The 27,786-nt window shown below is 39.8% G+C and overlaps 2 protein-coding genes across 2 annotated transcripts in view; one reads left to right on the top strand and one right to left on the bottom strand.

Annotated features, from left to right (window-relative positions):
• The window catches only part of LOC142814169 (uncharacterized), a 578,033-nt gene that overhangs the window by 229,307 nt on the left and 320,940 nt on the right, over positions 1 to 27,786 (top strand). The gene's annotated exons all lie outside the window — the stretch shown is intronic.
• Positions 298 to 27,624, bottom strand: LOC119164227 (uncharacterized). The gene is made up of 18 exons (XM_075891998.1): positions 27,525 to 27,624; positions 26,768 to 26,912; positions 25,761 to 26,604; positions 25,438 to 25,516; positions 25,240 to 25,379; positions 24,754 to 25,003; positions 22,621 to 22,756; positions 18,834 to 18,955; positions 16,155 to 16,272; positions 13,606 to 13,875; positions 11,180 to 11,361; positions 7,263 to 7,317; positions 7,154 to 7,206; positions 6,971 to 7,092; positions 5,321 to 5,466; positions 3,414 to 3,649; positions 991 to 1,079; positions 298 to 544 (listed from the first exon to the last, which is right to left on the bottom strand). Exons 1-18 carry the CDS (start codon positions 27,581 to 27,583, stop codon positions 309 to 311), a joined length of 3,282 nt encoding a protein of 1,093 aa, XP_075748113.1. The 5' UTR covers positions 27,584 to 27,624; the 3' UTR covers positions 298 to 308.

Here is a 27,786-nt window from a genome sequence, read left to right as displayed (position 1 = left end):
ACATATAGTAATTTGCTGGGCACAGCACAATAAAAATGACCAAATGGGATGTGTCGGGACCTGACAACAATGTTTTAACAATATCATAACAATGTGATTGTAATCAAACTTTAGGCCCCAATTCACGAATGAAGAACTTGTTTGAAAGCTAATATTTAATTTGTCAAGTAGTTGGTGTTTGAAGATTATCTTCATTGCAGAGAAAGTACACTTTGTGTACAACCAAGATAATATCTTTCTCTATGAATCTTTGTGTGCTAAAATTTAGTTTTCATAGCATCAACTCGCAGAATTTTTAATGCACAATTTTATTGAGGAGTCTCCAGTTTGTCGCATTCTTGTACAATGCGCATGCAGGCATTGTACGATTGTAGAGGGTCGAACCTTGGTTCTCTTGTTGCCTGACGACTGCTCTCGAGAAGAAGTGCATTGGGCAAGGGCAGTGTAACTGAATGGTGGTCCAATGCTGGGATGGCTAGGGTGTGTCGTATCCAGGCCTCATTTTGGTGAAGCACAGTGTGCAGGTATTCGATGTTCTGTGGTCCTGTGAAGTGGTGCCGTTTGTATAAGTATTGGTGGGATGAGTAACAAAGCATTGTTTCTTCAGCTGACACGACTTTATATTTATTTTGCGATAAAACTGTAATAATATATGTTAAACAGTGGTTACAGCTCAGTTTGACTTTGCTGATCATGCTTTTACAAATGTTATTCTTGAGTGTGTGCTCATCAGTTATCACATTAGAGTCACCGTCCTCGTTTGTTTATGGTGTACAGACATAAAACAATTAAGGGTTCACAGTAGAAATGCTCTATAAATAATAAATTTTACTTTTTAATTCTTTTGTTTAATTATCATCACTATAGCTGTGATGTAGATAAAAGTGATATGTTCTTTTTATTAGAACATCTTCACTTTAGTTCAGCCAAGTGCTGGTCAGCATTTTTTTTTCTCAAGGAATTTAAATGTGTTATATGCTTGTCCAATACCTTGTGGAGTCCTCATAAGCTGTTCTGCGACTAGATCCAGAGTAATATCTTCGGCTGTCTGTGAGAGGCTTTCTTCCCTAGATGCATCCCTGTTTGGAATGTAAATATAATGCGTGCACTCACTGGTTACAAAGCAGTAAAAAAAAAAAAAGAGAGAGCAAAATGTGTAGCTTTTCACAACAAGGGGGATCACAGTTCAAATCAAACAAGCATTTCTACAGGCACATTCTTCAGCATACATCATATCTGTGCCAACACTGAACTTATGAGTTGTTCTTGCAGTACGAACTGGAAGGAAAAAAAAAGGGGGGGGGGGCATAATCTTTGCTTTAAGGAAGTCTGCTTTGTGAAGCTGTCAATTGATATTATAGACCAATGCATAGCCTTGAACTACTGAGCAATGGACTATGCACAATAATTGACAGCAAGACAAATATTGTGCAGTTAAATGGCTTGTATCACCATGTCCACACTACCTTAACAATGCATAGCCTTCTCAAAGTGTTATCGCAACACAAATCAGTGGCTATACAGTGACTATATGCTACATGCGTCACCGTTGTGTAGAATTCGCCTCATGGGAAAGGTATGCAGTAAATGCAATGTGCTTTGCATTGTACGAACACTCCTTATCAATTGTAATGTGGTCTTGGCAATTGTTTTGTGCTTTCCTTAGATGAAATATGTATTGAAGTGCATCTTGTGTGCATAATTTTCACCAGCAGTTAAAGTCGTTGAGTGCAGAGATATTGGTAGACTGGCATCTCTGTGTCCCTGGTTCTATAAGTTGAAACATTTCAATGTCAAGGCTGAATTTAGCAGAAATAAAAAAATAATACTTAGCCAAAGTGAACATTTTCATGAGGAATGTGCAGCTTTTATATTGTTACCAACCAAACGTTGAGCCATCTAGTGAAAAACACAAATGGAAAGGCAAGCGTATTTTGCTTTTATTCATAAAATGTCTGTGGAATTGAAGGAATTCCAGTATCCAAGTCATACAGCTTCACTGTGATATTGTTGGGGGTGCCTGAGATTCAGTTGGAGAAAAGACAACTTGAACTTACATGACAATCTGAGCCTAGCTGCCTCTCTCTACTATATGTTCAAATACTGCAGTAACCTTTTGGCATATTCAAATTCAAATTTTTGTTTACCAGACAAAACAGGAAGGACGCTAAGGCTAAAAGCCAATGATGGCTTGACATAGGCCCTTGTGACCTGTACATACTTATGGCAGTAGTGTGGAAATGATTACAAGTACATAACATAGAATTACAATATAAAACATGAATGCATACTAATTTAAGAATGATTTCTCAACTGATTATTTTAAAACACCTATTATAAATGTGTAAAAGAAGAAAAGGGGGTATTCAAAAATAAATATTCACCGTGCATAGACCATCAAATACATGGGCATTTAAAAACTTACCCAAATATACTTTTTACGTGAAAAGACATCCATTCTTACGCTGATACAGTGGAAGCTAACAAGACGTAACATGATATAATTTATTTACACTAAACTAAACTATGAAAAATATTACATAGACTGTGAGAATAGCTTGTTGCACAGGTTCCTATGAAGCCAGAGAGCATGAATGTTGCAGGTGATTGTGCTGTCTTGCACGTTATGGGAACGTTCCCACAATGAAGAGTTGTGGGAACGTTGTTCGCCAAGGCTTTGTATCTATATGTAGTGCGAAAACGCAGTACGGACCAAATGTCTGTTTTTTTCTTTTTTGGTGGGAACTGGGATGACACGACGCTCTAGGCATGACAGTGATCTAATTAAGTTGGAGAGCTCCCTATTCTAGAAGTAAAGGGTGTGCAATAAGCGAAATGTGTAAAGGTTGTCAGCTCTTATTATATTACATTCTTGCATGACATATCCATGCATGATAAGCACTGCAGCTGCATTCAGCTTGCCAGTCGTTGTTTTGTTGCACAGCCAGTTGTGTCTTTGTACAATGACACAGTGAAGCTATTTCTGTTAGACCAGCTTGCTGCTTGTCTTTAACAAGATGTTTCTCGTGTCTTGCAAAGGGTGGTAATTTGTCAGCCATAGGTTCTGTGTCTCTTTAAAATGTTGCACACTACAAATTAATATTTGCATGCATTTTCTTCAAATTTGTCTATTTTTCACCTAGCTAGTTGTCAAAAGCCAGTGTTTGCAGAAGTACATGAGTGGGGACACAGAATTTAACTTCCACAAGGTATCCTCAATGGAAGCCCAGTAGTTATGTCATTGCTTTCTATAGGGCCCTTCATTCAGTACGAGTACCGGCAGAATGCAAGAACACTCATCAACTAAAGCTTTCATGCACATTGTAGGATTGCAGGTGATCACAGTTAATCTCTGCAGTGTCTGTCATCGCCCTAATAATCAGTGAACGTTTTTTGGCCATGAGGCTTTTTACCTTTCTGCAGCAAGTAATCCAGCCAGCAAATCCAAACAGTTGAGGACTCTCTGATCAGAGTCGGGACTCCCGAGCAGCCTGTCTTCCTGGCGTTGAGTAAGCTGCAGTGCATGTGCTACCATCTCATTTGCAATGTGAGCACACTCTACACTTATCTCTGAATCAAGCAGAGATCCAAAGAGCTCATTCAGTTGTGTGGAGCTATGAAGAATATCGTACAGTGTGGACAGCAGCACCTGCACATAGAGGGAAGCCATGCCTTTCTACATACGTGCATAGTAGACAAAAGATACACGTTTCTGACGTCTTATAAAAAAAACTTAGTTTGCTACAGAATACTCATCAAAGAGGCGTTAAAGTGAAACATTGAATTAGTTTTGACAGATAACTCATTGTTTCAAAACTCAAATTTCGTTAATTTTGCCCTGGTAGAACCAGTATTTCTATTTATATTTTTCTAATTTTTCCGTTTAATGTTTCAATAGTTCTGCTCTGTTTTTTCTAATTCACAAAGACCTCATAGGCAGCACTGAAGAGGCTTTCACTTACCAGTATCAATGAATGGGTAGCAAGCGTCATGATCAAACTAAAGAGGTGACACAAACTGAAATTAGTGGGGGCATACGTCCCCACACCCAGTCACGGTGACATAGAAGGACAGCTATATGAGGACATCGAACGAGCAATGAGAAAAGGACACTTCCCATTACATCATAATTATGGCAGTCTTTGGTACAAAAGTAGGGAAAAAAAAACGAATTGGGGAAGGAGCAGTTGGTATTTATAGTATTGACTCTAGAAACAACAGAGAAAAATGGATCAACAACCTACAATTTGCATATGACATAGCACTCTTCTGTAGCAATAATAACAAATTGAAAAAATAAATGATTGAAGAATTGCACTGAGGAAGTATTAAAGTAGGTCTCAAAATGAATTTGATGAAGACAAAGCAACAGATTGGTTATCAAGGGATAGAAAACGTAGTCGGGGAAGGCAGATATTTAGATATAGTAACGAAATTAGGAAGTTCACAAAGATAAAATGAAATCAGCTCGCACGGGCTAGTGTAAACTGGATATCATTGGAAGAGGCCTTCGTCCTGCAGTGGATCAAAACAGGCTCAAAATGATGATGATGATTAGGAGAAAATTTAACAAAGCCTAAAGCTTTTTTTTTCTAATTCTGCATGGAAACTTGAGCGCATGAGCGTCATTGTGACGTTACAAATTTTAGTATTTCTTCTATATTTTTACAACATTGGCACAATGAAGTTTTCTGAAGCTTGTTATGTCAAGACTTTGGGGCCTTATAACACAATGTAAATCGTTTCTAGCGACAAAGAGTCTTGTAGTCCCTGACAGACGCTGCCAGGATGTATGTTATCAACATCATGGCAAGCTGATTGATTGATATGTGGGATTTAGCATCGTAAAACCACCATATGATTATGAGAGACACCGTAGTGGAGGGCTCCGGAAATTTCGACCACCTGGGGTTCTTCAACATGCACCCAAATCTAAGCACACAAGCCTAGAGCATTTTGGCCTCCATCAAAAATGCAGCCGCCGCAGCCGGGATTCCATCCCACGACCTGCGAGTCAGCAGTCGAGTACCTTAGCCGCTAGACCACCGCGACGACGCTCATGGCAAGAAGCTGGTGCGGAAATTGCGAGGCAACGGCACTACCTAACCTACATTTTTTAGTTATGCGTGTTCTTGCATTCTAGGCATCTTCGTTACGTCAGAGTGGTACTTTCAGTATCGCGTAATTCTAATTTTCTGAAACGAGAAATATCGCTGTTCTCTTTTGTGTTTCTTTAAAACTCTTCAATGCGCTTGTTGGTATGCATTCAAGAGAAATTCCGAACCATACATTGCACCCTGCTGCATTTCATCTGCTGTACCTGCATGCCAGCTGAGTTGTTAGCGGAGACCACTCCCACTTTTGCAGCCAGTCCACTCAGTCTGGTCAAACAGGCCAGCAGGGGTGCTGGAAGAGTTGGCACCACAGCCATGGTACATGACAGCAATTCCACCAACGGGCTCTCCCCTGCAAGATAGTAATTTATGCTGCTACATTGTCAAATTCAAGAAAAAAAAATGACAGGTAAACGTGTATTTTTAAAAGTATTTGCAAGCCAGGCAAGGAAGCAAAATGCCTGATGATGCTATGCTCGAGAATTCATCAATTGTATGTCACCAAGTTGAGCGAAATCAATCGGTCATTTATCATTGCTTATGATTAGGGTTTCGTGTTTTTTGGAGTTATTGAAACGGTGGTTATTGTGGTTTATTTTTCTGGAGGAAATTTGGGTTTTTTGAAGTTTATTTCTCATAAATCCTCAATTTTTTAGAATTCTGTATTTGATTTTGCATTGTAATGTGTGGCAGTGTGTTCTTATCAACCTTATTTCTAATGAATATGTGCTGCATTGTTCCTGATAATCCTATTTTTACATCCTTCCTTTTATTTTTTCTTCACTTACTGTTGAGTTGCTGTGTTGAAATGCTGTTGATGTGCTCTGCTGTAAAATTGCCAAAGTGTGCTTTTAGGGGGGCAGGAGCTAGGCAAGCTATTCTCAGACTTTTCTGCCACCTCCATCATTTTTATGAAAAATAAAGAACATATTACTGTTGAGAAAATTTTGACAGTGCGGAAAAACACACACTAACGGATAAAAGAGAGCTAACATTGACAAGCACTGACTTTCAACTGATTATTATTTTGGAAAGAACACATATATGTAGTGAAAAACTGCTGCGCAAAATAACATGTGATGAGATGAAAAAATTGTAATAGACGTTGTGATAGGCGCAAGCATACTTTACGAGGTTGCTGCCACTGATGAAGTTGTGCTCCTTTTGATTATTCTCAGCTTTAGGAATGCCCTCTGAACAACGAGAATTCCCCTTTAGAATGAGAATTTATCGGATAAATCCAAATTCTCAATAACTTTACCAGTGAGTGTTTATCGGATTTTTTTCAAATGCACTAGACTCCTATAAAACGAAACTCTCTTAAATAAAATTGCTGCTTAAATGAAACAACTGCCCCTAATATGTTTGATATTGATTGATTGATATGTGGGGTTTAACGTCCCAAAACCACTATATGATTATGAGAGACGCCGTAGTGGAGGGCTCCGGAAATTTAGACCACCTGGGGTTCTTTAACGTGCACCCAAATCTGAGCACACGGGCCTACAACATTTCCGCCTCCATCGGAAATGCCCCCTAATATGTTTGGTTTCGTATTTGAATATTATACCCCTGTTTAACTTTGGCAGTAAACAAAACTCCTCTTAAAGGAAACACATTTTCCTGGTCTTTTCAGGTTTCGTTTAAAGGGAGTCTACTGTATGTCCGAAACCCAAAGCCTTAAACAAGGAGTGTCTCACAGGCTTGAATTCCATCCATGGTTATGTGTTTTCTCACGTCGTTTTGCTTTTAGTCTCTATGCAATGTGTTGCATTAGTACGCTTTGCTGTCATGCAACAAAACTTGCTTCGCACTGCATTCTATTTCTAACTGTGTGTTCCAAAGGGTTATCTTACCCTGTAGGTCATGACGCGAAGTCCTGAAGTGCTGCTCAATCTCCTCCCACATTTGGTGCAGCCACAAGCACTGCTTCTCTCGTGCACTTGTGAGGATAGGTGTTGCGAGGCTTGCTACAACACTGGCACAGAATTTTGAATGTTTGTAAAATTTGCCGGTTGATCTGAGTGGGATCGTCATACCTGTGCAAATAAGGCATCAGCAAACTTTGCAGAGACTGAAACCACCAGGCCCTCTGAAACGAACCATGTGCATCAAAATACAGTGGTTGTATAAACTTTGGCACCTTACCTCTGATGTAGCCTTGCCAAGCGAGCTGGATTCAAACTCCCGCCACCCATCCAACCTGTACATATTTTGATGCTTTGGTTATGTTTTTATGGTAATTTTCTTGATTTGAATTTAGTAGCAGGACATAATTGTAACATTTGTTAGGGAGTTCTATCACTTAAGTGTTCAATTTTCATAAAAAGTTGAAAAACCCCTTTATACTTAGTCGATAAATTTGTAGTAACAAGTTACAGATAAAAAGATTCTAAAAAAAAAAAAACTCTACCCAGTTACATGAAGTGAAATCTGAAGAGACAGGGAAGCTGTGGTCATTCATGCCATGTTTTTCTATGTTGTGCTGTGATGACCTGTGTTTTGTATCTGCATATGATGTGCCTGTTTTTGCTCTGATTTGTGGTGTTGTTGTTTCTGTTTAGCTGTGGTTTTTGTATCTTTTGCTGTGGTGTACTTTGCCTTTTTGCTTTGCATTTCCCTCGTACTTCTCTTGAACCTCAGGGTTGACCGCTTCTCTGCACTTCCATTTGGCTTTTGCTTTGTGCTCTGAAGCTTGGGGCCTGCTTCTTGGCAATGGCGATGGCATTCTCGTGCAAGATCCGCTGCCACTGGAGCTGTGTGAACTTCATTGCTCTCCCCCGGCATGTTCTCTAATTGCTTGTCTCTTACCTGACCCACAGGTTGTGTAACCACCAAGGGGCAGCTGCTCCGTTACCCTCCCTTCCTCTCCTGGTCATATGACCTGTATCTGTTTCTGCGTGACACCCTTCTCTCCTGGTTCCATGACATCATTGCTCGGCTCTTGTGCAATACCACGTGACCTGGCTCTGCTCATGTGTGATACCCCCATCTCCTGGTCTCACGACCTGGTTCTGCTCTTGCAGGGTACCCTCCTCTATTGTTCTCATCACCTGGCTCTGCTCCTGCTTGACACCCTTCTCTGCTGGTTCCATCACTTGACTCTGCTTCTGCATGATGCCCTCCTCTGCTGGTTCCATGACTTAGCTCTGCTCTTGCACGATACCATTCTCCTCTACTGGTTGCATGATCTGGCTCTGTTTTTGTGTGACACCCTTCTCTCCTAGTTCCATGGATTGGCTCTGCTCCTACGTACATGATAATGTCCCCACCTTTCCTGGTCATGTGATCTAACAGTGCTCCTGCCTGATAGACTTCTTTCCTAGTCACATGACCTGTCTCTGCTCCTGCAAGATACCATCATTCCCCCTGCTCTCCTGATCACATTATAGAGCTATGCTCCTGTGTGATACCCCAGGCGTTATGGCATGGTTGTGCTCCCCTTTCCTAGTCCCATAACCTGAATCGGCTCCTGCAGGATACCATCATTCCCCTGCTCTCCTGATCATGTGACCGGGCTATGCTCCTGCATGATATTCTCCTCCCCTGGTCTCGTGACATAGCTCTACTCCTACGTGATACCCTCCTCTCCTGGTCCCATGACTTGGCTCTGGTTTTTTATAGTACTGTCCACTCCCCTCCTCTCGGTCACACGGCCTGGCTCTGCTCATGCATGATAAGTACCCTCCTCTCCAGGTTGAGTGATCTGCTCGTGTGACACTGGACAGGGAAGAGTCAGTCCAGAGTAGCTCTGCTGTTACAAATTATAGACCACATGAAGTGCTCTTGTGCATAGAAGGAGAGAAAAGCATGTCAAAACCAGGATATTTAATCAGCTGTCTGAAAAAGACCAATCGAAAGACGGTGTTCTTTACTGTATAAAGGCAGAGGATTCATCAGAATGTTGTGCTGCTAAGTTGGCAGCACAACAGCTCAATCTCTTTGATACTACTCTGGGTAAAATAATCTTTCGACAGTTGTACACACCAGATTTTCCACCTAATCACCCGCTACAAAGGACTAGACACAAATCATCATCATAAAAAATTTCTTGAGCATGCCTGGCTTTAGCCTGTGCTCACATGATCTTTGGCAGTGTTTAAAAGCAATTAATGTGACAACACTGACAAAATGCCTTGCTTTCAGGGATGCTTGGAGAAGTTGGCAGTCATAGTAGTGGAGACTCAGACCTGGCTGTGTCCAGGTGCCATCATAGACACCACCTTACACTCCAAGAATACTTCTGCACCGACAATCCATTTAATTTCTCATTCTTTCCTTGGGCTGTCCAGGTCAGGAATACTTTAGCCAAGACGATGATCACACAGACCACTGTTAACTTATTTGTTGAGCTTGCTGGTCAAACTGTGCTGTTTGCAACATGTTAGTGACACTATCGTTAGTGTTTTCATCACTTTCCATCTTACCTGATACGTATCGAAAATTTGTGTCGTGCAGGGTAGGAGTTGTTATCAGTTTTGTATTTCATGTGCTTGTCTTCCTCTTTCTTTTATTACTTTTGTTTACAATGCTTCACATATAACTGTGTATATGTATTTGCATTATCCTTTATCCAATTTTGCATTATCCTTTTTACCCTCCTTAATAACCTCAGGCTGGACTTTTGGACACCAAGAAAGTGTGTTATTTAAGGAATCGGAAATAGGAAGGTGATAGAACGTTTTGTGCCTCCAATATCGTAAATATAGTCACAATAAATTTTGTGATAAATGCAAATAGTTTCAAAGGAAGATATGTGCATTTATATCTGCAACAGGAAAACAAAAAATGCTATTGTTTAAGGTGGTACACAGGTGGAAACAGTTGAATATAGCCAGGCAATTGTCCTTTGTCCCACAGGGTTTGCAGAGCACGGTCTGTCCATTTATTCTATGGCATTGTGAGTCAAGTGTTCACTGTCAAATCAACATTCTCCTATGTGTTTCTTTTCGGCATGACTGACAAGGGCAGAGCAGGAGCAGATAGCCAGACAGCTAAAAGACCAAGAGAGAGGCGTGCCTTTAACTGGCCAGTTTAGATCACGTACGGTCAATTTCTCCGCTGGTTGCGAATCCCTTAAAAAGAAAATTTATCACATTTATACTTTTTTGTTATTACCTCTCTGCTGGCAGCTCTCTGGAGTTTCACACTCGTCAACTGCTCTCATCACATCATTGCGATGGCGCATGTTCACTAGTGTGTCCCATTTCGCTGCTGCTAGCAGTTCTTTTCGGGAGTTGGTTGAGCTAGAGGACTAGGTTGAATTCCATATAGTTCCAGACAGTCAATGTTGCGTGGTCGCATGAATAATGTGCTCAAACAGCTTCCAGAAGAGAAACTAGAGGCTGTATAAAGTTTATATAGACCTCGAATTTAAAAATGAACATTTATAGGTATTTGGAGATATTTAAACATTAACACTGGGAGTAGGTATTTATAGGCACTATAAAAACACTATCAAATCCCTTCTTAGCCTGTAAATCGTGCTGATATGTAAAAGTGGCACGATAGGAGTGCAGGGACCAAAGTTAGCGTTTGCCTAAAATCTATTTTCTATTCATAACAATGGTCTATTATAACTATGATTATTTATCGTTATTTATTGTAACCATATCTCATTATTGTATTACAGTGTGAATGCATGTGTCGTGATGTCTGTAGTTCCTTTGAAGCCACTCCTATAAAATTCTTTGATGAGATCGTAAGTATTACTAGACAAAAAGAAAAAATAACATGAGATTAAAGTAGGCCTGGGTCTAGCTTGGTCATGTATATTCGGGCTCAGGCTTAAGAAAGCAGGCCTGGACCCAAAAATACAGCTCATCTAGTGCTCTAGCTTTTGTGAAGCAAGTTTCCTTGGTTTACAGTTGAATTAACATGTAGAATAACACAAAGAATTATGAAACTCTCTCAAAGTCGCACAGCACCTGGGTGGCAGTATATAAACCCACTGTGCATGAACTGCACAAAGCGAGCACATGTTTCTCTTCCACCAATTCTCTCTGAAATTGAGTATTATGTGGTCTTTCCTATTACCTTCTACAAGAAGTAAATGCATCACTTACTTTTCAACTACACTCACCAGTACACTGGTGAATTCGCTTGTGTGGTAGTCGCACAGCATGAGTACGCTAAGCAGGGCGACCAAAAAGTGCTTCTCATTATCTGCAGTGTCGTGAGATTTAGCTTGGGTGGCTGCCTGAGAAGCCAACAGTGTGGAAAGGGTGCCTTCCGCTGCCGTGAGGCACTGAAAGGTGTTTCGATTACAGAGATTTTTAGTTCGATTTATTGATGTTTTGTCTAGCATAGTAAAAAGTTTGTCGTAAAGTTGCGGCCTTTACCATGTAACCTGATCTTTTTCAGGCTTTTCTTACTTTATACTGTCAGAATATGCATTGTTCTGCAAGTTAATTGTGGGGAACACTGGAGTGACCTTGCTTGAGTTAATGGTTTTTCTGGCTAACGCATCTCGAAATTCTAACAACACATAAATAAGGTTTAATAATATTTATGATTAAAAATACTGCAACGATAACGTTCAAGTTACTGTTCCTGAAAATTGTCCCACTCTACAAAAAGAAGAGTGGGACAAATTTGTAGTTCACGCTGTTGTGTCTCAATAAACTTCAACAATGAATTTCCACCAGCTTTACAGCTGGTGCAGTGGTGACTGCTCTGAAACTGGGTAGTACTTTTTTTTCTTTTTTATGTGTGTTTTGCTAGCGTTCCTCGTATTATAACAACATGCAGATATGTTCTGTTGAAAGTAATACAGTTTGGAATTGCCAAGCCAAAAAGAATTATGACGTTGGGAAGACATGCATAAAAGTGCATTTTGGCCTTGTGTGAATGATGTAGTACAATGTTACCATGAAGCAGACATAAGAGAACTGAACCGTGAATACTGAGGGGCAGGCGTTAAATTCCAAGTTTTATATCTTTAGCACCAGCGCTACGCTCATAATATCGAAAAGGAATTGGGCAGCCTGGAGCACTATGTCACAACTATGAAAAAAATCTTAACTGGAACTTTTTATCAGAGAAGTTAATACTTTGAGCTTCGCACTTTTTCGGGAAATAAATGCCTATAGTGTTGCATTTAATCAAAGATTTAAATTTTTTGCTGTAACCTATTTCTAAAAAAAAAGCAATTGATACAATAAAATGAGAAATATATTCTTAATGTGTAGTTTTATACATTATTTATTGTGGGCTTAACTAGGATACTTTATTTTTTAAAAATATAATGAATCCACATGTGTGGAATAGTAATGCTCTGGGGTTCTTAGGTGGGCCAGTTGGTTCATCAACATTGTGGCAGAATAGCGCAGACAACAGGACGAACAACATACATGACACAGCGCTGACTATCAACTGATGTGTTTGTTCCAAAAGCAGAGAATGTATTGGAAGGTAAACAAATAACAAAAAAACAGCAGAAACGCTATGGAGTAATTCTGCCACCCAGCATTACTGTCAATGTGGATAAGGGTTTTTACACGATCCAGCAAAAGCAGATTTTCTGAGAACATAAACAGGGGAAAAAAAATCAAAAACAACAATGACAGGGTGATCAGCACGAAATTGATTATAAAACTACTAAAGCTGAACATTCATATATCAACAAAAACCATGAACCAAGATCTAACAAAAGAGGTCTGTAAGCAAGTGACAACAAGGCTAGAAAACTGCAACCAGGAACAGTGAAACAGAAAACAAAGCATAACAAAAAAAAAGCTTGCAACAAAGAGCTTAGCGATCACCTTTGAGGTTCAAGGTATCCTTCTTTAAAGAGAGCTAATAATGTCATGCTAACACACCATTACTTACGAAAAACAAACTGCATGGTGCTTAAATGAAAGAATGTGTTAGCATGTGAATTCTTTAAAAGCAACAACAGGCAGTATTCTGGCTATCTATTGTACATCATGCGGCTGCTCCCCTGCGCTTGACAATGTGCAAGTTCTCAAGGAATATCAATATTAATGTGCAAGCAAAATTTGTGAAGTACACATAGTTCACAAAAGGGGAGCAGCTTGTGCTAACATGCCGTCACTAGCCTTCTTTGACCAAGAAATTTGATACCCTAAACCTCAAATGCAATGTGGCACACACGTATCTTGGCATATCTTAAATTTTACTTTTAATTTAGCACTTTTTTTTCTATGGCGGCTTTAAACAATCGGAGGTAAACTTAAGTTATCTCAGGAACAAAATGAGTTACAGAAAAACTAATTAAATATTTCAAATCAGCAGAACAAACTGCATAATCCTGTGCAGTTTGATCAAGATCACTGAAGAAATAAACAAAAAAATGACTAAGACCAGTCTGCCCCCTTAAACAGTACCGCTATAGAAAGGCTTTTTTTCTACCCCATGCTTTTAAATGCATAGCAGCACGATACAAAAAAAAAAGATAGGTCTCCCGATTGTCGGGCATACCCAGACAGTAAGTCGGAGAAGAGATGCAAGAGCTTTGTGCATCACTTGCCTGTAGTAGAAGCAGTGGTTGTGGTCTCTCACTGGCTAGGCATAAGGCCAATGGAAGCCAGATCTGTGTGTTGGTGGGTAGTTGTGCCCAGGGTGGACCAGGAAACAGAGAAGGCTGCGTGAAGCACAGCCACGGGGCTTGTTGGTCATGTTTGTTGTCAGGCTGTTGTTCACTGTGCTTCAGCTCTGTGTCATTTGTAGATACTGAGTTGAACAGAGCATTGCAGTACCTGTGAAGTTCAACAATCGGCCCTGCCACAACTGGGCTTGCCTAAAAGGAACAAACAAGAAGCTGAATTTGTTGAATATGCTTCCAAATGTAGCTTGTCAGAAAACCCACTTTTCTCAAGAGGTTGAAGCGGATAGTTCAATGAAATATGCACTCTATTTATGGCAAGACAAAGAAAAAGACCATGGATGCTACAGCATACTGACAGCTTTACTGAGGGCTTATTCAAAACACTTTTTTTTAGCTTTCAGCTTTTATGAGCGCACAAGCATGTTTTGCAGAAGAGCCACCATCTCAGTCAGCTGGGCCACTCTTAATGGCTAACAGAAAGGGGCACAGTAGCCATCTTATTTTTTTTTGCTATGGTCGCGCAATACGGCTTATCTGACAACAGTGTTGTGCTTTACTGCCATGGGTGTTCCAGGCCCAAAAATCTTGGGATGTCTGTTTTCAATAACTGCGCCAGAATGATGGGAGTGTCTGAACTTTTGTGCTGTGTGGCAGTGGCAACTTTGCAGTGTGACAAACTTGTCAAGCATTAAGCTAATCATCAGAAGTGTTGCGGGCCAAACTCGGGGCAATTTACAACAGTTGCAGCACACACAACCTAACTATGCTGGAATTCCATGCCTGTTTTTGGAAGCAAAGCTGTAAAGGCTTGACAGTTTTCTCGTGTATTGTTTTTATGTGTTGGAATGACACAATCTTCTTTAAAATAAACATGCGCTTGCTTTTGAACTAGGGTGGAAAATTTAATGGTGAAATTTAACAAAAGGCTTACTGTAATGACATTAGCATTAGTTTCAGCCACCTCACCCTAACCAAGTTGCACCTTTGGCCTTTGTCGCATTTTGAATATTCATTCTGTCGAATTATTCAAAACTCTGAATACTGGCTATCTGAAAGTCGGATTGAATTATTTGTTGAGGTATTATTCAATTCAAATACAAAACTCAAATAAATTGCACAGCTCTACAAAATTTTGAAGAATTACACGAAACAAGGCATATTGATATGGTGGCTCAACTTGCAAACATGGTTGCAACACGTACTTAATACTCTGACAGAGAAAGAAACACTTGGACTGCACGAGTGCTGAGGTTATAAAAGAGAGAACTCTCATTCACCCGTTTATAGCACAAAGCTGCAAGGGACATTCACATTTCGGGAAGAGAGCTTCTTAGCCAATGTAGATTAATGCTTAAAAAAAAGGTTCATGAGCCTTGCTTTTTCACCTTGCAATGTTCAACAGAACTTATCTGCAGTGAACATATGTACCCCAAAGATAGTGTTAACTCTAGGCACTTGCCATTACAGCTCAGTCATACAAAGCTTCGGCATTGGGGAGTATACATGCTTGTTCTGAAGTGAATGCCGCTACTTTCTGTAGCGTTTCATTGTGTCACGCTTTCAAAACTGAGCAAATCATGTGGCATTCTTAGATCGGGCACAAGGAAAGACGGTGTTTCCAGCTCGTCCCCATTAGCAAATTTCTAATCATTTACCTGTTGCTGCACGTGTGCACAGTTTCTTCACCTGTATGAAAGTGGCCGGCATTTTTTCGATAAATTCAGTTAAAAGTAAACTTTCAATCTCTGCCTTTCTATAGTTGTCGTGCTATACCTGTGATACTTACTAAACTAATATAGCATGAGCCATTTTTGTGTATGCTGGCGCTGTTTTGTCCTTTGGTCAAGGACTGGAAACATGGTGCATTGAGAAAAAAAATATACTCAGAGAGTTTTGCAAGTTCTAAGGGCTCCTTTGTAGCTTGCATTAAATTAAGCGACACAGTAGAGATCACGTAAAATGCCAAATTAACACATAGACTAAGACAAGACAAGTGATGTCGTCCTGCTTTCCTCCCTCTTAGTATGTGGCTTAACTTGGTGCTTTATGGGATGGATTTGTATCGAGTAGTCAAACTTACTGTCATATTAAGCGGGTAGTAATACATTGCAGGTACCATGTACGTGGTAAAATTTGACAGTTTCACAATCCTGGTGTGCTTCTAAAGTGGTATGGGACATATTTCTCAAACTTCCTGTGCTCCATGCATACCAGCAGCAGTTATTCTTCAGTTGCTGGTACTTATGTCACATCTGCAGTAGTCTGGTTAAACCTCAATAGCTACTCAAGGAGTTCCTCGCAGTAAAGTAGGCTTTTGGTTTTATTATTTTGTGCAAGAGCAAGAACAGTTGGCCTGTTTTAAGTATACTGCAGAGCACATCTAGCATCAGTAGGAAGCTAGAAAATTGGCCATGACTTACTACGTACATGAAATCTTTGTCGTGATTATAGGTAAAGTAATCGAGACTCACAGGCAGCCCAACAAGTTCTTGGGTGTTGCTGCAGATTAGGAAGAGTGCATCGTAGACACTCTGCAGAACCAGTTTCAGCTCAGGCACTTGGGACAACATTTTCAAAGATCTTGCCTGCCTGTGGTGAAAGAAGTGCATAACACATTTGCTTGTAAATGCACAGCTTAGTCATTTTCAAAGTACGGCTAAATTGCCATTCTTCATACTCTTTCTTTAAAGCACGCAACAAGAGGGAGCTTGCGTTTTTATGCCTCATACGAAGACGACAGTATGCTTAGGCTTCGACAAAATAAACAAGGCATTGAGTGCTGATATTTAATAAATTAGGTTAATCCTCTAATCATTAACTGACAACAATGTGGCCTCATGAAAAGAGCTAAAGCTGGGCTTGTAAATGCTGATGGGATGTTTCGAGTAAAAGTTTTAGATGAAGTAGGACTAGGATTATTCACACTTCTTCTTGGCACATTGTCTTTTATATGTGTACAAATAAACCACATCCTATCATAATTACTTGTGTAGTAAGCATAGTTTTCGACATTTCATACTAGTAGTATTTGGCTTAAATTCAAGGGTGCTATTATGAAATAGGTATAAATAGGCCTCTTAGTGAGTGACAGTTGGAAAAGTATGAAAATAACTAGGCTTGTGCGAATATTCAAGTGCTTTGAATATTCGAACGAATAGTTGAGTATTCGAATTTAAATTATCGAATATTTTCGAAGTATTCGCAATAAATAAATAGGTCACTGTTTGTAAAGGTGGTTTCACAGCATTGTAGTGGTGCTACGCATTGAAAGCACCTACTCAAAAAAATTGCTTTATTGTGAAGTTTCTCATCAAATTTAAAGGTGCTTTGCAATACTAACTGAACATGGTCAGAAAACGCTACTGTTTGGTAGTCGAGGCTACAGAAAACACGTGAGGCAAATATTTTTGCGCAGTACATGGCCTGTATTTCACAATAAAATTTCAAAGCAAAAAACTGCTTTCTTTCTTTGGCAAATGACACTACAAGCTCAAAAATCACTTGTCACAGCCAAGAAAAAATATACGGCTCTGGTCATAGGCATTGGCTGATTTGAGCATGGTGCGCTCGTCGTTACCAGGGCCACCACTTGTCTACAAGTATGTGTGTGATCACAATGAAAAGCTGCGTATTTGAAGAAAAAAAAAGAGGTGCCCAGGGTCGTGAGTTGCGTGCGTAGTATTTACTTTCGTCTTGCCGTTCCTCCCTGCTTAGCTTCCAGCTATTTCGTCAAGATGAGAAAAAAGAATGCAATTGCAGCGTGCGACAAATTTTGGAACTCTGCTCATACTGGACTGATTCTATAAACATTTTGACAGTAAATTTGCGAGGCAACAAACATGTTTACTGGCTCCATGGCTACTTGAAAAAGTGTTGCAGGGCCCCTTTAAAGGAACATGTTATCCTCAAATCAATTCTTGATTTTATTAAGCTTATTATGATGGCTTAGATGATCCAAGTATAATATATTTTAAAACATTAAGTATCTTACAGGTTATCACTTGCATCATACCAAAACTACTACTCAGGGTTGTTTCGACTTCCTTTGAACGAAAAAATAAATGGCATTTGCATTGAGCCCCTATTTCAATTTAGAAGAAATATTGTCACAGGGTCGCCACCGCCACCGCCAGCGATAACGCTAGAACATTCTGTACCGTTCGCACAGTGGGCGTGATCTTATCGAAATGATCTACTACAGTCCGGAACCTTGTCGAAAACTGCAGGCGCGGTTTGCGCTGAGAATCGTGTGGTGTTTTGGGACGATAACAAAAACTTGGGAAATGGAACGTGGCAATATTGTGTAAGTTAGTTGGGTCATGATAAATGTTCCTTTTTTTATATGTTATACATACCATTCGAATTCAATTCGAAATTATTCGATCGAAATCACTATTCGCTTTGAACCTGAAATTCACTATTTGCACAAGCCTAAAAATAACCTAATTTCTTTTGATTCCTTGTGATGGTTCCTGAACATCAGGACACGATCAAAAGAGGAGAAAAATATACAATAAAGGCTGAACATAGAACTGAAGTTTACTCAAATGAGACGTGCTCTAGGGCACTGCCATGCAAGCGTAGCCCAGTAAAATCAGACTGCTGGACTGCTTCAGTTCAGTGATCAACCTACTGTTCGTGAAATAATTATTTTAGCACACCTCTGCAACGGCAAGAATCGCAGAGCAAGAAAATGGCACCGAATGCGAAAGGGGCTGCCTCTCTATTTTGCAAACGAGTAATATCATACAATTCCTTCAATATAAGACAAATATATTATGCACTGTTGCTTAGTCGGCCATGGCTAAACACATTTACTACTAAAATAACACCTCAAATTGTTGAAGTAATCATGCTATTATGCAAATCACATGTAGCTACACAATAACGCAACCTTCAGTCTATTAATGACAGTTTCATTTTCACATTGGCCATGTCTTTGTTTTTATAATGAAGTATATTGGAGCCCACTGTAATATAATTTAAAACAAGAAATTCAAGGTCAGCAATATTTGTAACTTACTTACGCATTATGTCTTTTTTTTAATCAAATAAAAGATTATTCTACTAACAGTGACTTGTCTACTGGTTATGTGATAATAAACTGTATACATAAGACCTCTAATTTGGGCATAGAGATGCTTTCTTACCTGAGCATTTCGGTGAGTAGCTGCCTCAGGACAGAGCCACATTGACTGAGACCTACTTGACATTTAAGGTCGCTGCCCAAAGCTTTGACATACACATTCCAGGCACATGCTCTCTTAAGATCCTATCAAGAAAAAAATTACAAGGGAATGACAGAAGAAATGAAACATAGGCTTTCATTACATAACGTGCATAATGTTCATATATGCTGTCTATGAAGAAAATAAGAGTGTACATCGTCCACAAGATGGAATGGCTTCAGTGACAAAAATCATTCCACACTCAATGACAACTTGGTACTTACTATCTCCCCCATGTTCATGGTGTCATTAGTAACCTATTTGTCATATGCCTCGTGAAAGTATGGAGACTTCCAAATCATATTGTTGTAAATCCTTTTCTATGCTTGTTTCATTTTCTTTTACAAGTGTTCAGGGAATTCTGCCTACACTGGCCTATGACTCACCACGGAGATTATGTGGGAAGAACTAAGTTGCATATAGCAACTTCAATGAAATCTACCACTTGTGTCAAAAGTTCTTAGACAACATTATTGATTCATCATAAACCTAGCAAATATAATTATAAGACAACCATGTCTATGCGTTCAACATAAGGAAAGCAATAACTGTTTCAAAATTTGCTCTAGCCACAACACATGCTTGGTGAAAGTGTCCACCACAGTACAGAAAGGCCATAGAAAATTTTGCACCATTTAACCATGAGTGAACCTATCAGAGACTGCAGTGTGGGGGAAAAGGGTATGCTGCAGCCTTTGCTCTCAAAATTCCCCCAAGATAGCATAGCACATTAGACTGAGGTCAGTTGTATGGCCAGTTCACTGCAGTGACATAGTTGTAAATACATTTATCTGGCATTACATTCTTGTGGCTTTGCGAGAGGCCTTATTAAAACTATAAATGTATTTCTTAAAAGGTGGTCTAAAGGTAAAACTTCTTTTTAAGGATGCCCTCCAGGTAAATTGCTGTTCAGCACTTGGCAAGGAGAACAACTGCCTTTCCACCAAATGTGATGGCGTCCCCAGATCATGATGGGGACGCCATCAGTTCTAGAAAACTTAGCTAATTTGCGTCTGAGATATAATCTCTGTGGCCACATCACTCTACTGCAAAAATTTTCTTGTCAGAGAAATCACAGCAATGGTAATATACCTCAGGAAATGACTATTAAATTGAATTGAATCGAACCTTTATTTCATACATGTGTAAATAAAGATATGGCTGCGGATAAGGGAAAAAAGGCGACTCAATTGCAGCTTGACAAAGCTCTCTTCCCCCCACACATCGGTAGAGCAGTATACACAATGCAAAAATAGCACAGACAAAAAAAAAAAGCTCAAAGTAGGGGAAACAAGCAAGCAAAACACGGTGCACTAATACATGTACACTATCTTTCCAGGTGCATTCAAAAAAAGTTGTGGTCATAAAAAGAATTTAAAATGGTGAGAAATGCCAACACCACTAATCAAATAAGTTTCGAAGGGAGCTGAAAGAAGTTTCACGCTTTGAGGTGTAATAAAAGCTGAACTTAAGCAGAGAAGGCAATCTGTAGCTTATGGCTTAAAACCCATAATTAGTGCATGGGTTAGGCATCGACCGATATTTGTGGTGCCTTGTAGGGTAATAAAGAATATTGATGTGGAGGTTTGTGACTTTTAAGAACAGAATGCCATGTACAATCTGTGATTGCAATATTTTGCCATGTTTCCAGCAATGTCTGGTATTCTCCTCATGGGTTCATAGCCTTTTGCATGTTTTTCATGCCTAGGACACTGTAAAATTATATTCATTGAATGAATGTCTCACTGATCTTCAGGTGTTCACTCATTTGGCACATGTATCACAGTCTTTTGAACACATCAGGAAACATACTTTTCTGTATTGTGGCCAGTCCCATAGCCAGGGGGCAAAGGGACCACGGGCCCACTTACCCTCTATCGAAAAGCCGATGGAGGGGTGTTTAGCAAAAAAAAAAAAAATAATGAAGAGGTGTTTTTCTAAGATAGTCGAGGCCTTCAGCGAGCCCCCCTCCCCCTGGAAGAACTTTCCTTACTGCAGGCCTGGTCATGACAAACTGAGTCTGGCCATTACTTTTTCTGCTGCTCATTCTCAGTTCACTTCTTTCAAAAGACGAAAAGGTTTAAGGTTCATTTAATGGACAAAAAGAAAAGAATGCCTTATAAATAGTGTACTAACATAACAAAATTATCTGAAAAAGTTGAGTGCTGATGATTGGGCTAGTTGGTTTGCCATCTTTGAGCTGGTACGATGCATCACAGAAAAGGAAGTTACCTTTGAAAATGTTCATAAGATGAAGATGAAGCGGCAAGAACTGTCTGCTTTTATCGCCCTAACAGTGGATTTCCTGGGCAGCATATGCTCTTCTACATGCCATGATGCCCAAGAACGTGTCAGCAATAAGCAACCCTGTTCACAAAATTGGTCATGTGCTTTGTGCTTCGTGTACTGGTTACATGTTAGCACTCTGTCCTTTTATTTGGCTGGCTCAGTGATTGCTTCATTTTTTATGATGCACTACGCCAGTTTAAGTACTGAAAAAGGCCTTTTTTGTCCTTTCAGGATCTGCATGCACTATTAGTGAATATCTGATGCACTTTGTATATATTTTATTTGTGTTCTTATTTTTTCTTTTGCAGTTTATTCTGACAATAATACATGTTAAGGTTTACATCCTAAACAAAGATATGATTACAAGACACATCATAGTAATGGGCTCTGGAAATTTTTACCACATGGTGTTCCTTAACGTGCATCTAAATTTAAAGGGGCCTTGAAACACTTTTTTGAGTAACCATGGAATCAATTCACGGGAGGAGCTTGCTGCCTCGCAAATTCAATGTCGCAAAAATATTAAGAATCCGTTCAGTACGAGCAAAGTTACAAAGATTGGTCACACGCTGGAATCGCATTCTCTCTTCTCTTGTCCCGATGAAAGTGGTGGAAACTAAACAAGGGAGGAATTGGAGGGGCAAACAAAAAACCTCACGCGCGCCTCATGACCTTGAGCAATATTTCCTTTTTTTTTTCTTCGAATACACGGCTTTCTCAGTGTGATCGCGTGTGCATGTGTGGACAAGTGGTGGCCTCCCGCGGCGATCTATGTAACGACCGAGCGTGCCATGTTCAAATCAGCCAGGATGGGCAATCTAAAAGTGATTTTTGAGCATCTTCCATCATTTCTTGAGGGAAGAGAAAGCAATTTTTGCTGACTTTGATCATTTATTGTGAATTCCAGGCCGCATGCTGCACGAGAACATTTAGCTCGCGTTCTCGGGAGCCTCTACTACCGATTGGCAGCATTTTCTGACCATGCTCAAAAAGTGTTGCTGGGCCCATTTAAGTATGCAGACCTCTAGCTTTCTGCCTACATTGAATTGGAGCCATGACGGCTATAATTCGATCTCACCTTGGGTGACAGTCCATGTTACTTTTGCAGACAAGCAAGGCTGCACTAAATCATCTACTCTGAACCAGCACCAACATCTGCAAGTGCTGCTTTCTGTGTTGAAGTTTCTGTGTTTGCATGTTCCAAGGAATCTATGATTGTTTTCACGAAACTGCACAACTGCACTGCTAAGTTCAATTGCAATGTATTTCATGTAATTTGTTAGTTGTGCATTTAACGAGCAATTGTTAAAGGTTACTTGAACTTATATACAGTTCTCAGAGAAAAAGAAACTTATCATTCCTTCTCGAAGACACTTTTTTTTTTTAAGCGATTGTAATATACAATAACATGTGTACATACTAATGCAGTGTTGGTGCTTGGCGCTATGCAGCTTGTAAGCCACTTGAGGTGGTGCATGAAAATTAGTTCGTCAATGTGTTTGATAGCTGCTGTGACTCTCACTTGCAGGCCATGAAATGGAGTTGTTGAAGTGCCACTGCAATAAAGACCACATTTAGGTTATGTACGCTTTGTATTATGAAAGATATTTAGGAAACACCATGGGTGCCTCTAATTACTAAAACCTAACACAGTAAGCAACTGTGTAAAGATAATTTCAACTCACTTTTCCTGTGTCATTGAGCAGCACAATGATTTAACACCACTGTAACATTGTCTTAAAAAAAAATAAACAGGTGAACTGAAGTGGCACTGTTTGCACAAAGAAATTATTACTTGGAGATATTGAGGGAAAACGACTAGTATTAAATCAGTTGATTAGCTTTAGGAAAGCCTTTGACAGCTGAAACCATCAAATACTTCTTGACAATTTTCAAAGCTTCAGGATCTAAGAAAACATTTTTGAACTCGTGAGCTTTTATTTGTTTTCCTATTGTGGGTAGGTTAACATTAATGCACACAGATCACAAACACTGTGTCTGACATCAAGAAGTACACTGGCACCTTGCTTAATTGATGTATATATTATGTTGTCAACATTTATACCGATGCATTTGATGTTATATATACTTTAATGACACAAGCATACTTTTTCGTGATTAAGATTTTGACAAGTGAATCGTAAAAGCTAATAAAGTGCTTTTCTCGCTTGAACATGTGTCTCACCTAAACGCTTCACAATTTGAATCAACTGAAATAAAAGCAATCGTTTTCTTCTTATGGAAAAAAGTGTACTATAATCTGAATTTTTGTTTGATAGCCTTAAAACGCAAATTTGTATTGGCTTTCAAAGCTATCGGTGTCGGGAATACAGAAAATTTGCTCTGGGTTGTGCATGTCAGTCGTGTGTTTACCTGCCTCGCGTGTTATGAATATTTTATGCTGTAATAATTTCTTCCTGCTAATATCAAATTGGTGCTTTTTAAATATTTGCCTGTCACAAGGTATTACTGCCAACTTACAAAACTACAATGCACATCACCTTAGAAAATCTCTGAATTCCTCAAAGGAAAAGCTTTACACCTCATTTACAACTTAGCCAGATATGTCTGCAAAGCTCTTCTAAACTTCTGGTATTCCTAAGCTTCTTAGTATTTATAAATCATGCCTAGTTCTTTAAATATAGCAAAGTTAGCCAAATACACTTCTGCATATCATTTTCAACTTGCAAAAAAATTGACAATATTATTGACAATTGACAAAAAAGTGACAATATTATGTGCATTGTATGGTGCTTAAATGTTGAGAATGAAGTATTAGAACACAAAGTGGCTTTCATTTACATTTTAAGTCCGAGCTTCATGCTGTTCTCTTGTACCTGGAATGTGAAAAGCTTTTTCTGGTGTAATGCTCTCTGTTTTTTTTTCTTGGCTGTATTGTTTGCACTTGTGTTTGCACGGGTCTCTAGGGACCAAGTCAAGCTGCCTTGAGCAGCTTTTAGTGTGAAATAAACTATGACTTGTGTTCTCTTGAAGATTGCAAGTACACATAATGTATGTTTTTTTATTATATTCATATACACATGCTATGTATGCTTCCAGCGCTTGCTGCTAAATTTAAATAGCTAGGGAAGCCTAGTCAAGCTCCCTAGAACTTTTCCTTTCCATGCACTCCACTCTGCTAAATGTTACATGAAATGTATTGATTGAATAGCATTCACTGACTTTTGCCTGGTTTAAATTGTTGTTTAAAACACAAGACAATTACACTTACAATTTTTGAACCTGTTCATCACAAGTGGCACCAATTATCACCACACTTTCTTAACAAATGTATGTAGTTGAATTTGCTACTAACTAGAGAGCAGTGAGCATAATTCGCCCTTGAAGTTACAGCTGCAGTAGTTGATCATGGGACATTTCAGGCTGAAGCAAGTATTTCAAGAAGGGGGACCTGGGTGTCAAAACATTTACTGTGACATAAAATGTCCATTATCTTACAAACCTCTGTTGTAAATGTTTGCAAGTCGCACTCTCTATCTAGTCATCAACAAAGCAACTCTACTAGAATGTCACAAAAATGATTCATTTATACTCATTTTTTCCCGAAAGTGCAGAGATAAAGTTTGTCAGCGAATTGTCCAAGAAACGGCCTGTGTTGAGCATGATGTACAGGCTCTGTGGCATATGGCTCCGGAGCTCAAATCCGGCTTCCAGTTCTTGTAGAGCTTGGCCCATGGCAACATGCACAGCATGTATGAATGAAGCACGAAAGGGTTCCAGCGCTCCTTGGCAAGCGCTTACAGCTGGTTCATATGTGGCCAAGTAGTGAATAGCATGGAAGGCTGCAAACATGGAGACCACAACGGTTCTTGTGACTGAATCTTGAGAAAGAAGGGTGCATATTGTGTGGTGAATGTATGGTGCAAAAGGCCATCGAATAAGTACTCGTTCTGGTCACTAAATTCTTTGTATTTGCCGTTTGTGATATTCTGACATATACTTCATGAAATCATGCCTTAAGGGCCAACCATGGTTCAGTTTCACAGCTACTGTAAGAACTATAACACGCAATGCTTACCAATAGCGCTCACTTGTAGTTTTGCACCAGCAAAGTCAACCGACACATTGTCGTTTTGGTGAAAAGTCCTTTTTATTTGGATGAGATCTTGTATACTTTGTTGAAGCATTGTAAGTACACCAGAGTTTGCCAACAGCTGCCTGAAAAGATACACCACAGATAACTGGTGTGCTGGTACTGTGGCCACAATGTACTCACTGCCATTCCCAAATGCAAGGCTCATCCCACGCTGTCGTGCCATCAGTTGATGCTTGCTGGGGGCTTTTAGATAGCACAGCTGGAAACACAATATCGATCAGTTTTTATACGTCATATTGTTAGCAGCTATGTCAATTTGTTACCAGAAAATTTTTTTCGGTACTGAGCAGTGAGCTGACATGAACTAGTCCACTTATCAACTGGGTTGCCCATTTTTATTTGAAGGTACTAGATATTTGAAAAGCAACCATTACCAGTAAGCAATAAACTGAGCCAATTAATTGTGTCTGGGCAAATATTATGTTGGTATTTTGGTGACCTACCCCATGTTCTGCGGCTGATTCCATTTAGCTGTTGCTCAAACCACTGCAGCTCGCTGATGAGGTTGACAAGTGCCACCACGATCCAATGATCACTCCAGCCACTGTAGCTTTCACTTTTCTGCAATCCCACATATGCATACTGGCTGTGCTTGCCGTCTTTGTGGGCCCAGCAAGAATATGGATTCAGAAGGCATGGCAAGAAAAGTGATACGCCGTTGATATGATTTCTTCTCTGCCAGTGGCTGCGTATTTCCTGGAGGCACAGCATAACATTTGCACGTACACTGGAGATGTAGCTGTCACTGAGATCGTGCCATGTCATACCCAAGGGAGGCCTCATGGCTACATCTTTTGTCAAACTCTGCAAACACCACTGCATGAGGCAAGTGACGCAACATTTTGAAACTGTGGGCTTGCAAAGACAGCTGGCACGTCGCAGCTGTTCCGAACGTACCCACTGATGGATGCGCTGCACCTGGCCGGCAACAAACAGAAGCCTCAGCATTTCAAAGTAGCTCTCCCAGTTGGTATTACAAACAAGACCTTGATTTGGGGATAGCAGCTCAGAGTCACCAATAAGGCGACGAGTTATATAGGCTTGTGTGTGGTAACATATGCTGCACCATAGAGACTTAACATCCTCACTTGGCTGAAAGTCTGATGGGTTTGCATTGGCTATGCATGCATGCTGCTTCTTGCAGGAATTATCACAGGTATCTTCCAGGCAGTCGGCGCATATACCGCAATCGCAAGCTGCTTTGAAAGGCAACAAATGCTGGATCATCTTCTTGAGTATGCTGAAAATAGCTTCCGTTGAATCTGGCTGCTCATGACACAAGTGCAGCTGAAAAAATGGTAACGCCAGTTCAGCTCAGATGGCAGTTACATTCTCGTAAAGGTACTCAAGTAGCTGTCTATGCACTATTTGTTTTTAATTTCCTGTTCACTGATATAAAAAATAATGAAAGTATGGGAGGGAACATCTTTAAGCTCATAGGAGCACTTACCATTTTTTGCAGGCATTCTCTGATCGCATTGTGTTTTGCTGAAATGTTTTCGACACTATGAAGCGAGCTTTTTCGATACGTATTCAAGTCTTTTTGATTTCCACTCTTCAGGTATCTGTCAATCTCCTCCAAGGTTTCTTCAATTCTATAAAATATTATTGTCAGTAATAATATGAGCATGAGATTATAGCCCTGTAATAACATTAACAAAAATACCACATATGACTGCCAGTCTTGCCTTAATTGTGCTTACTGGATGTAGTATTTATAAGGGTGTGTGAATATTCATAAATTATGAATAATGAATTGAATAGCATGCTATTTGATTCGGTACTCAAATCAAATAGTGCATATTTAAAATATGTAACATTTTCAAATTATTATGTTTTCAAAATTGCGCAATCGTGAAATATATCGGCTATATTTGAGCCTGCAGTTATAAGATATTTGGAAGGCTAGATCTAGTTAGCCTGTCTCAGCTTAAATAATTGTATTTTTTACAGCTTTTTTCTTGCGTGTAAGTATAATTTCAGCATTTTTCCAGCTCGCTGAAACATCTGCCACCAGTACAGAATCAATGAGGTGAGAATGCCTATATATTTCACATTACAAAGAAAGAGGGCTTTGCCGCTTGCGCAGAAGCACTGCAGTGAAACCCACTTGCCAAAGTAAAAGAATGGTGATGGTTTTGTAGATCGCGTGTCAGTCATGCGCACACTTACGCGTTGTAAACGCTTGCGTCAAAAGGTGTACGTACCTTTCGTCGATAGCTTTGATACGACTGGAGTATATCTTCTCGAGCGCAGAAAGTGCCATGTAACGTTTCCGTAAGCGCACACTAAATTGTCCACATGTGCGGCGTCTGTCTCCATGGCAACTGCTGCTAACATAACACAAGAGCCGGGGAATGAAAGCTCTCAAGCATAGAGCTTAAAGTTTAATACTGGTATTGTATTATTACTGCATGGTCTGTGCTCTCAAGCTTTATAAAGCGCCGCAGAGGGCAAAAAGGAAAAAAA

The sequence above is a fragment of the Rhipicephalus microplus genome, chromosome 1 (assembly GCF_043290135.1).
Source record: "Rhipicephalus microplus isolate Deutch F79 chromosome 1, USDA_Rmic, whole genome shotgun sequence".
Taxonomy (NCBI): Eukaryota; Metazoa; Arthropoda; class Arachnida; order Ixodida; family Ixodidae; genus Rhipicephalus; species Rhipicephalus microplus.
The sequence above is the reverse complement of the archived record's forward strand: the minus strand, read 5'-3'. Positions and strand labels throughout refer to the sequence as shown.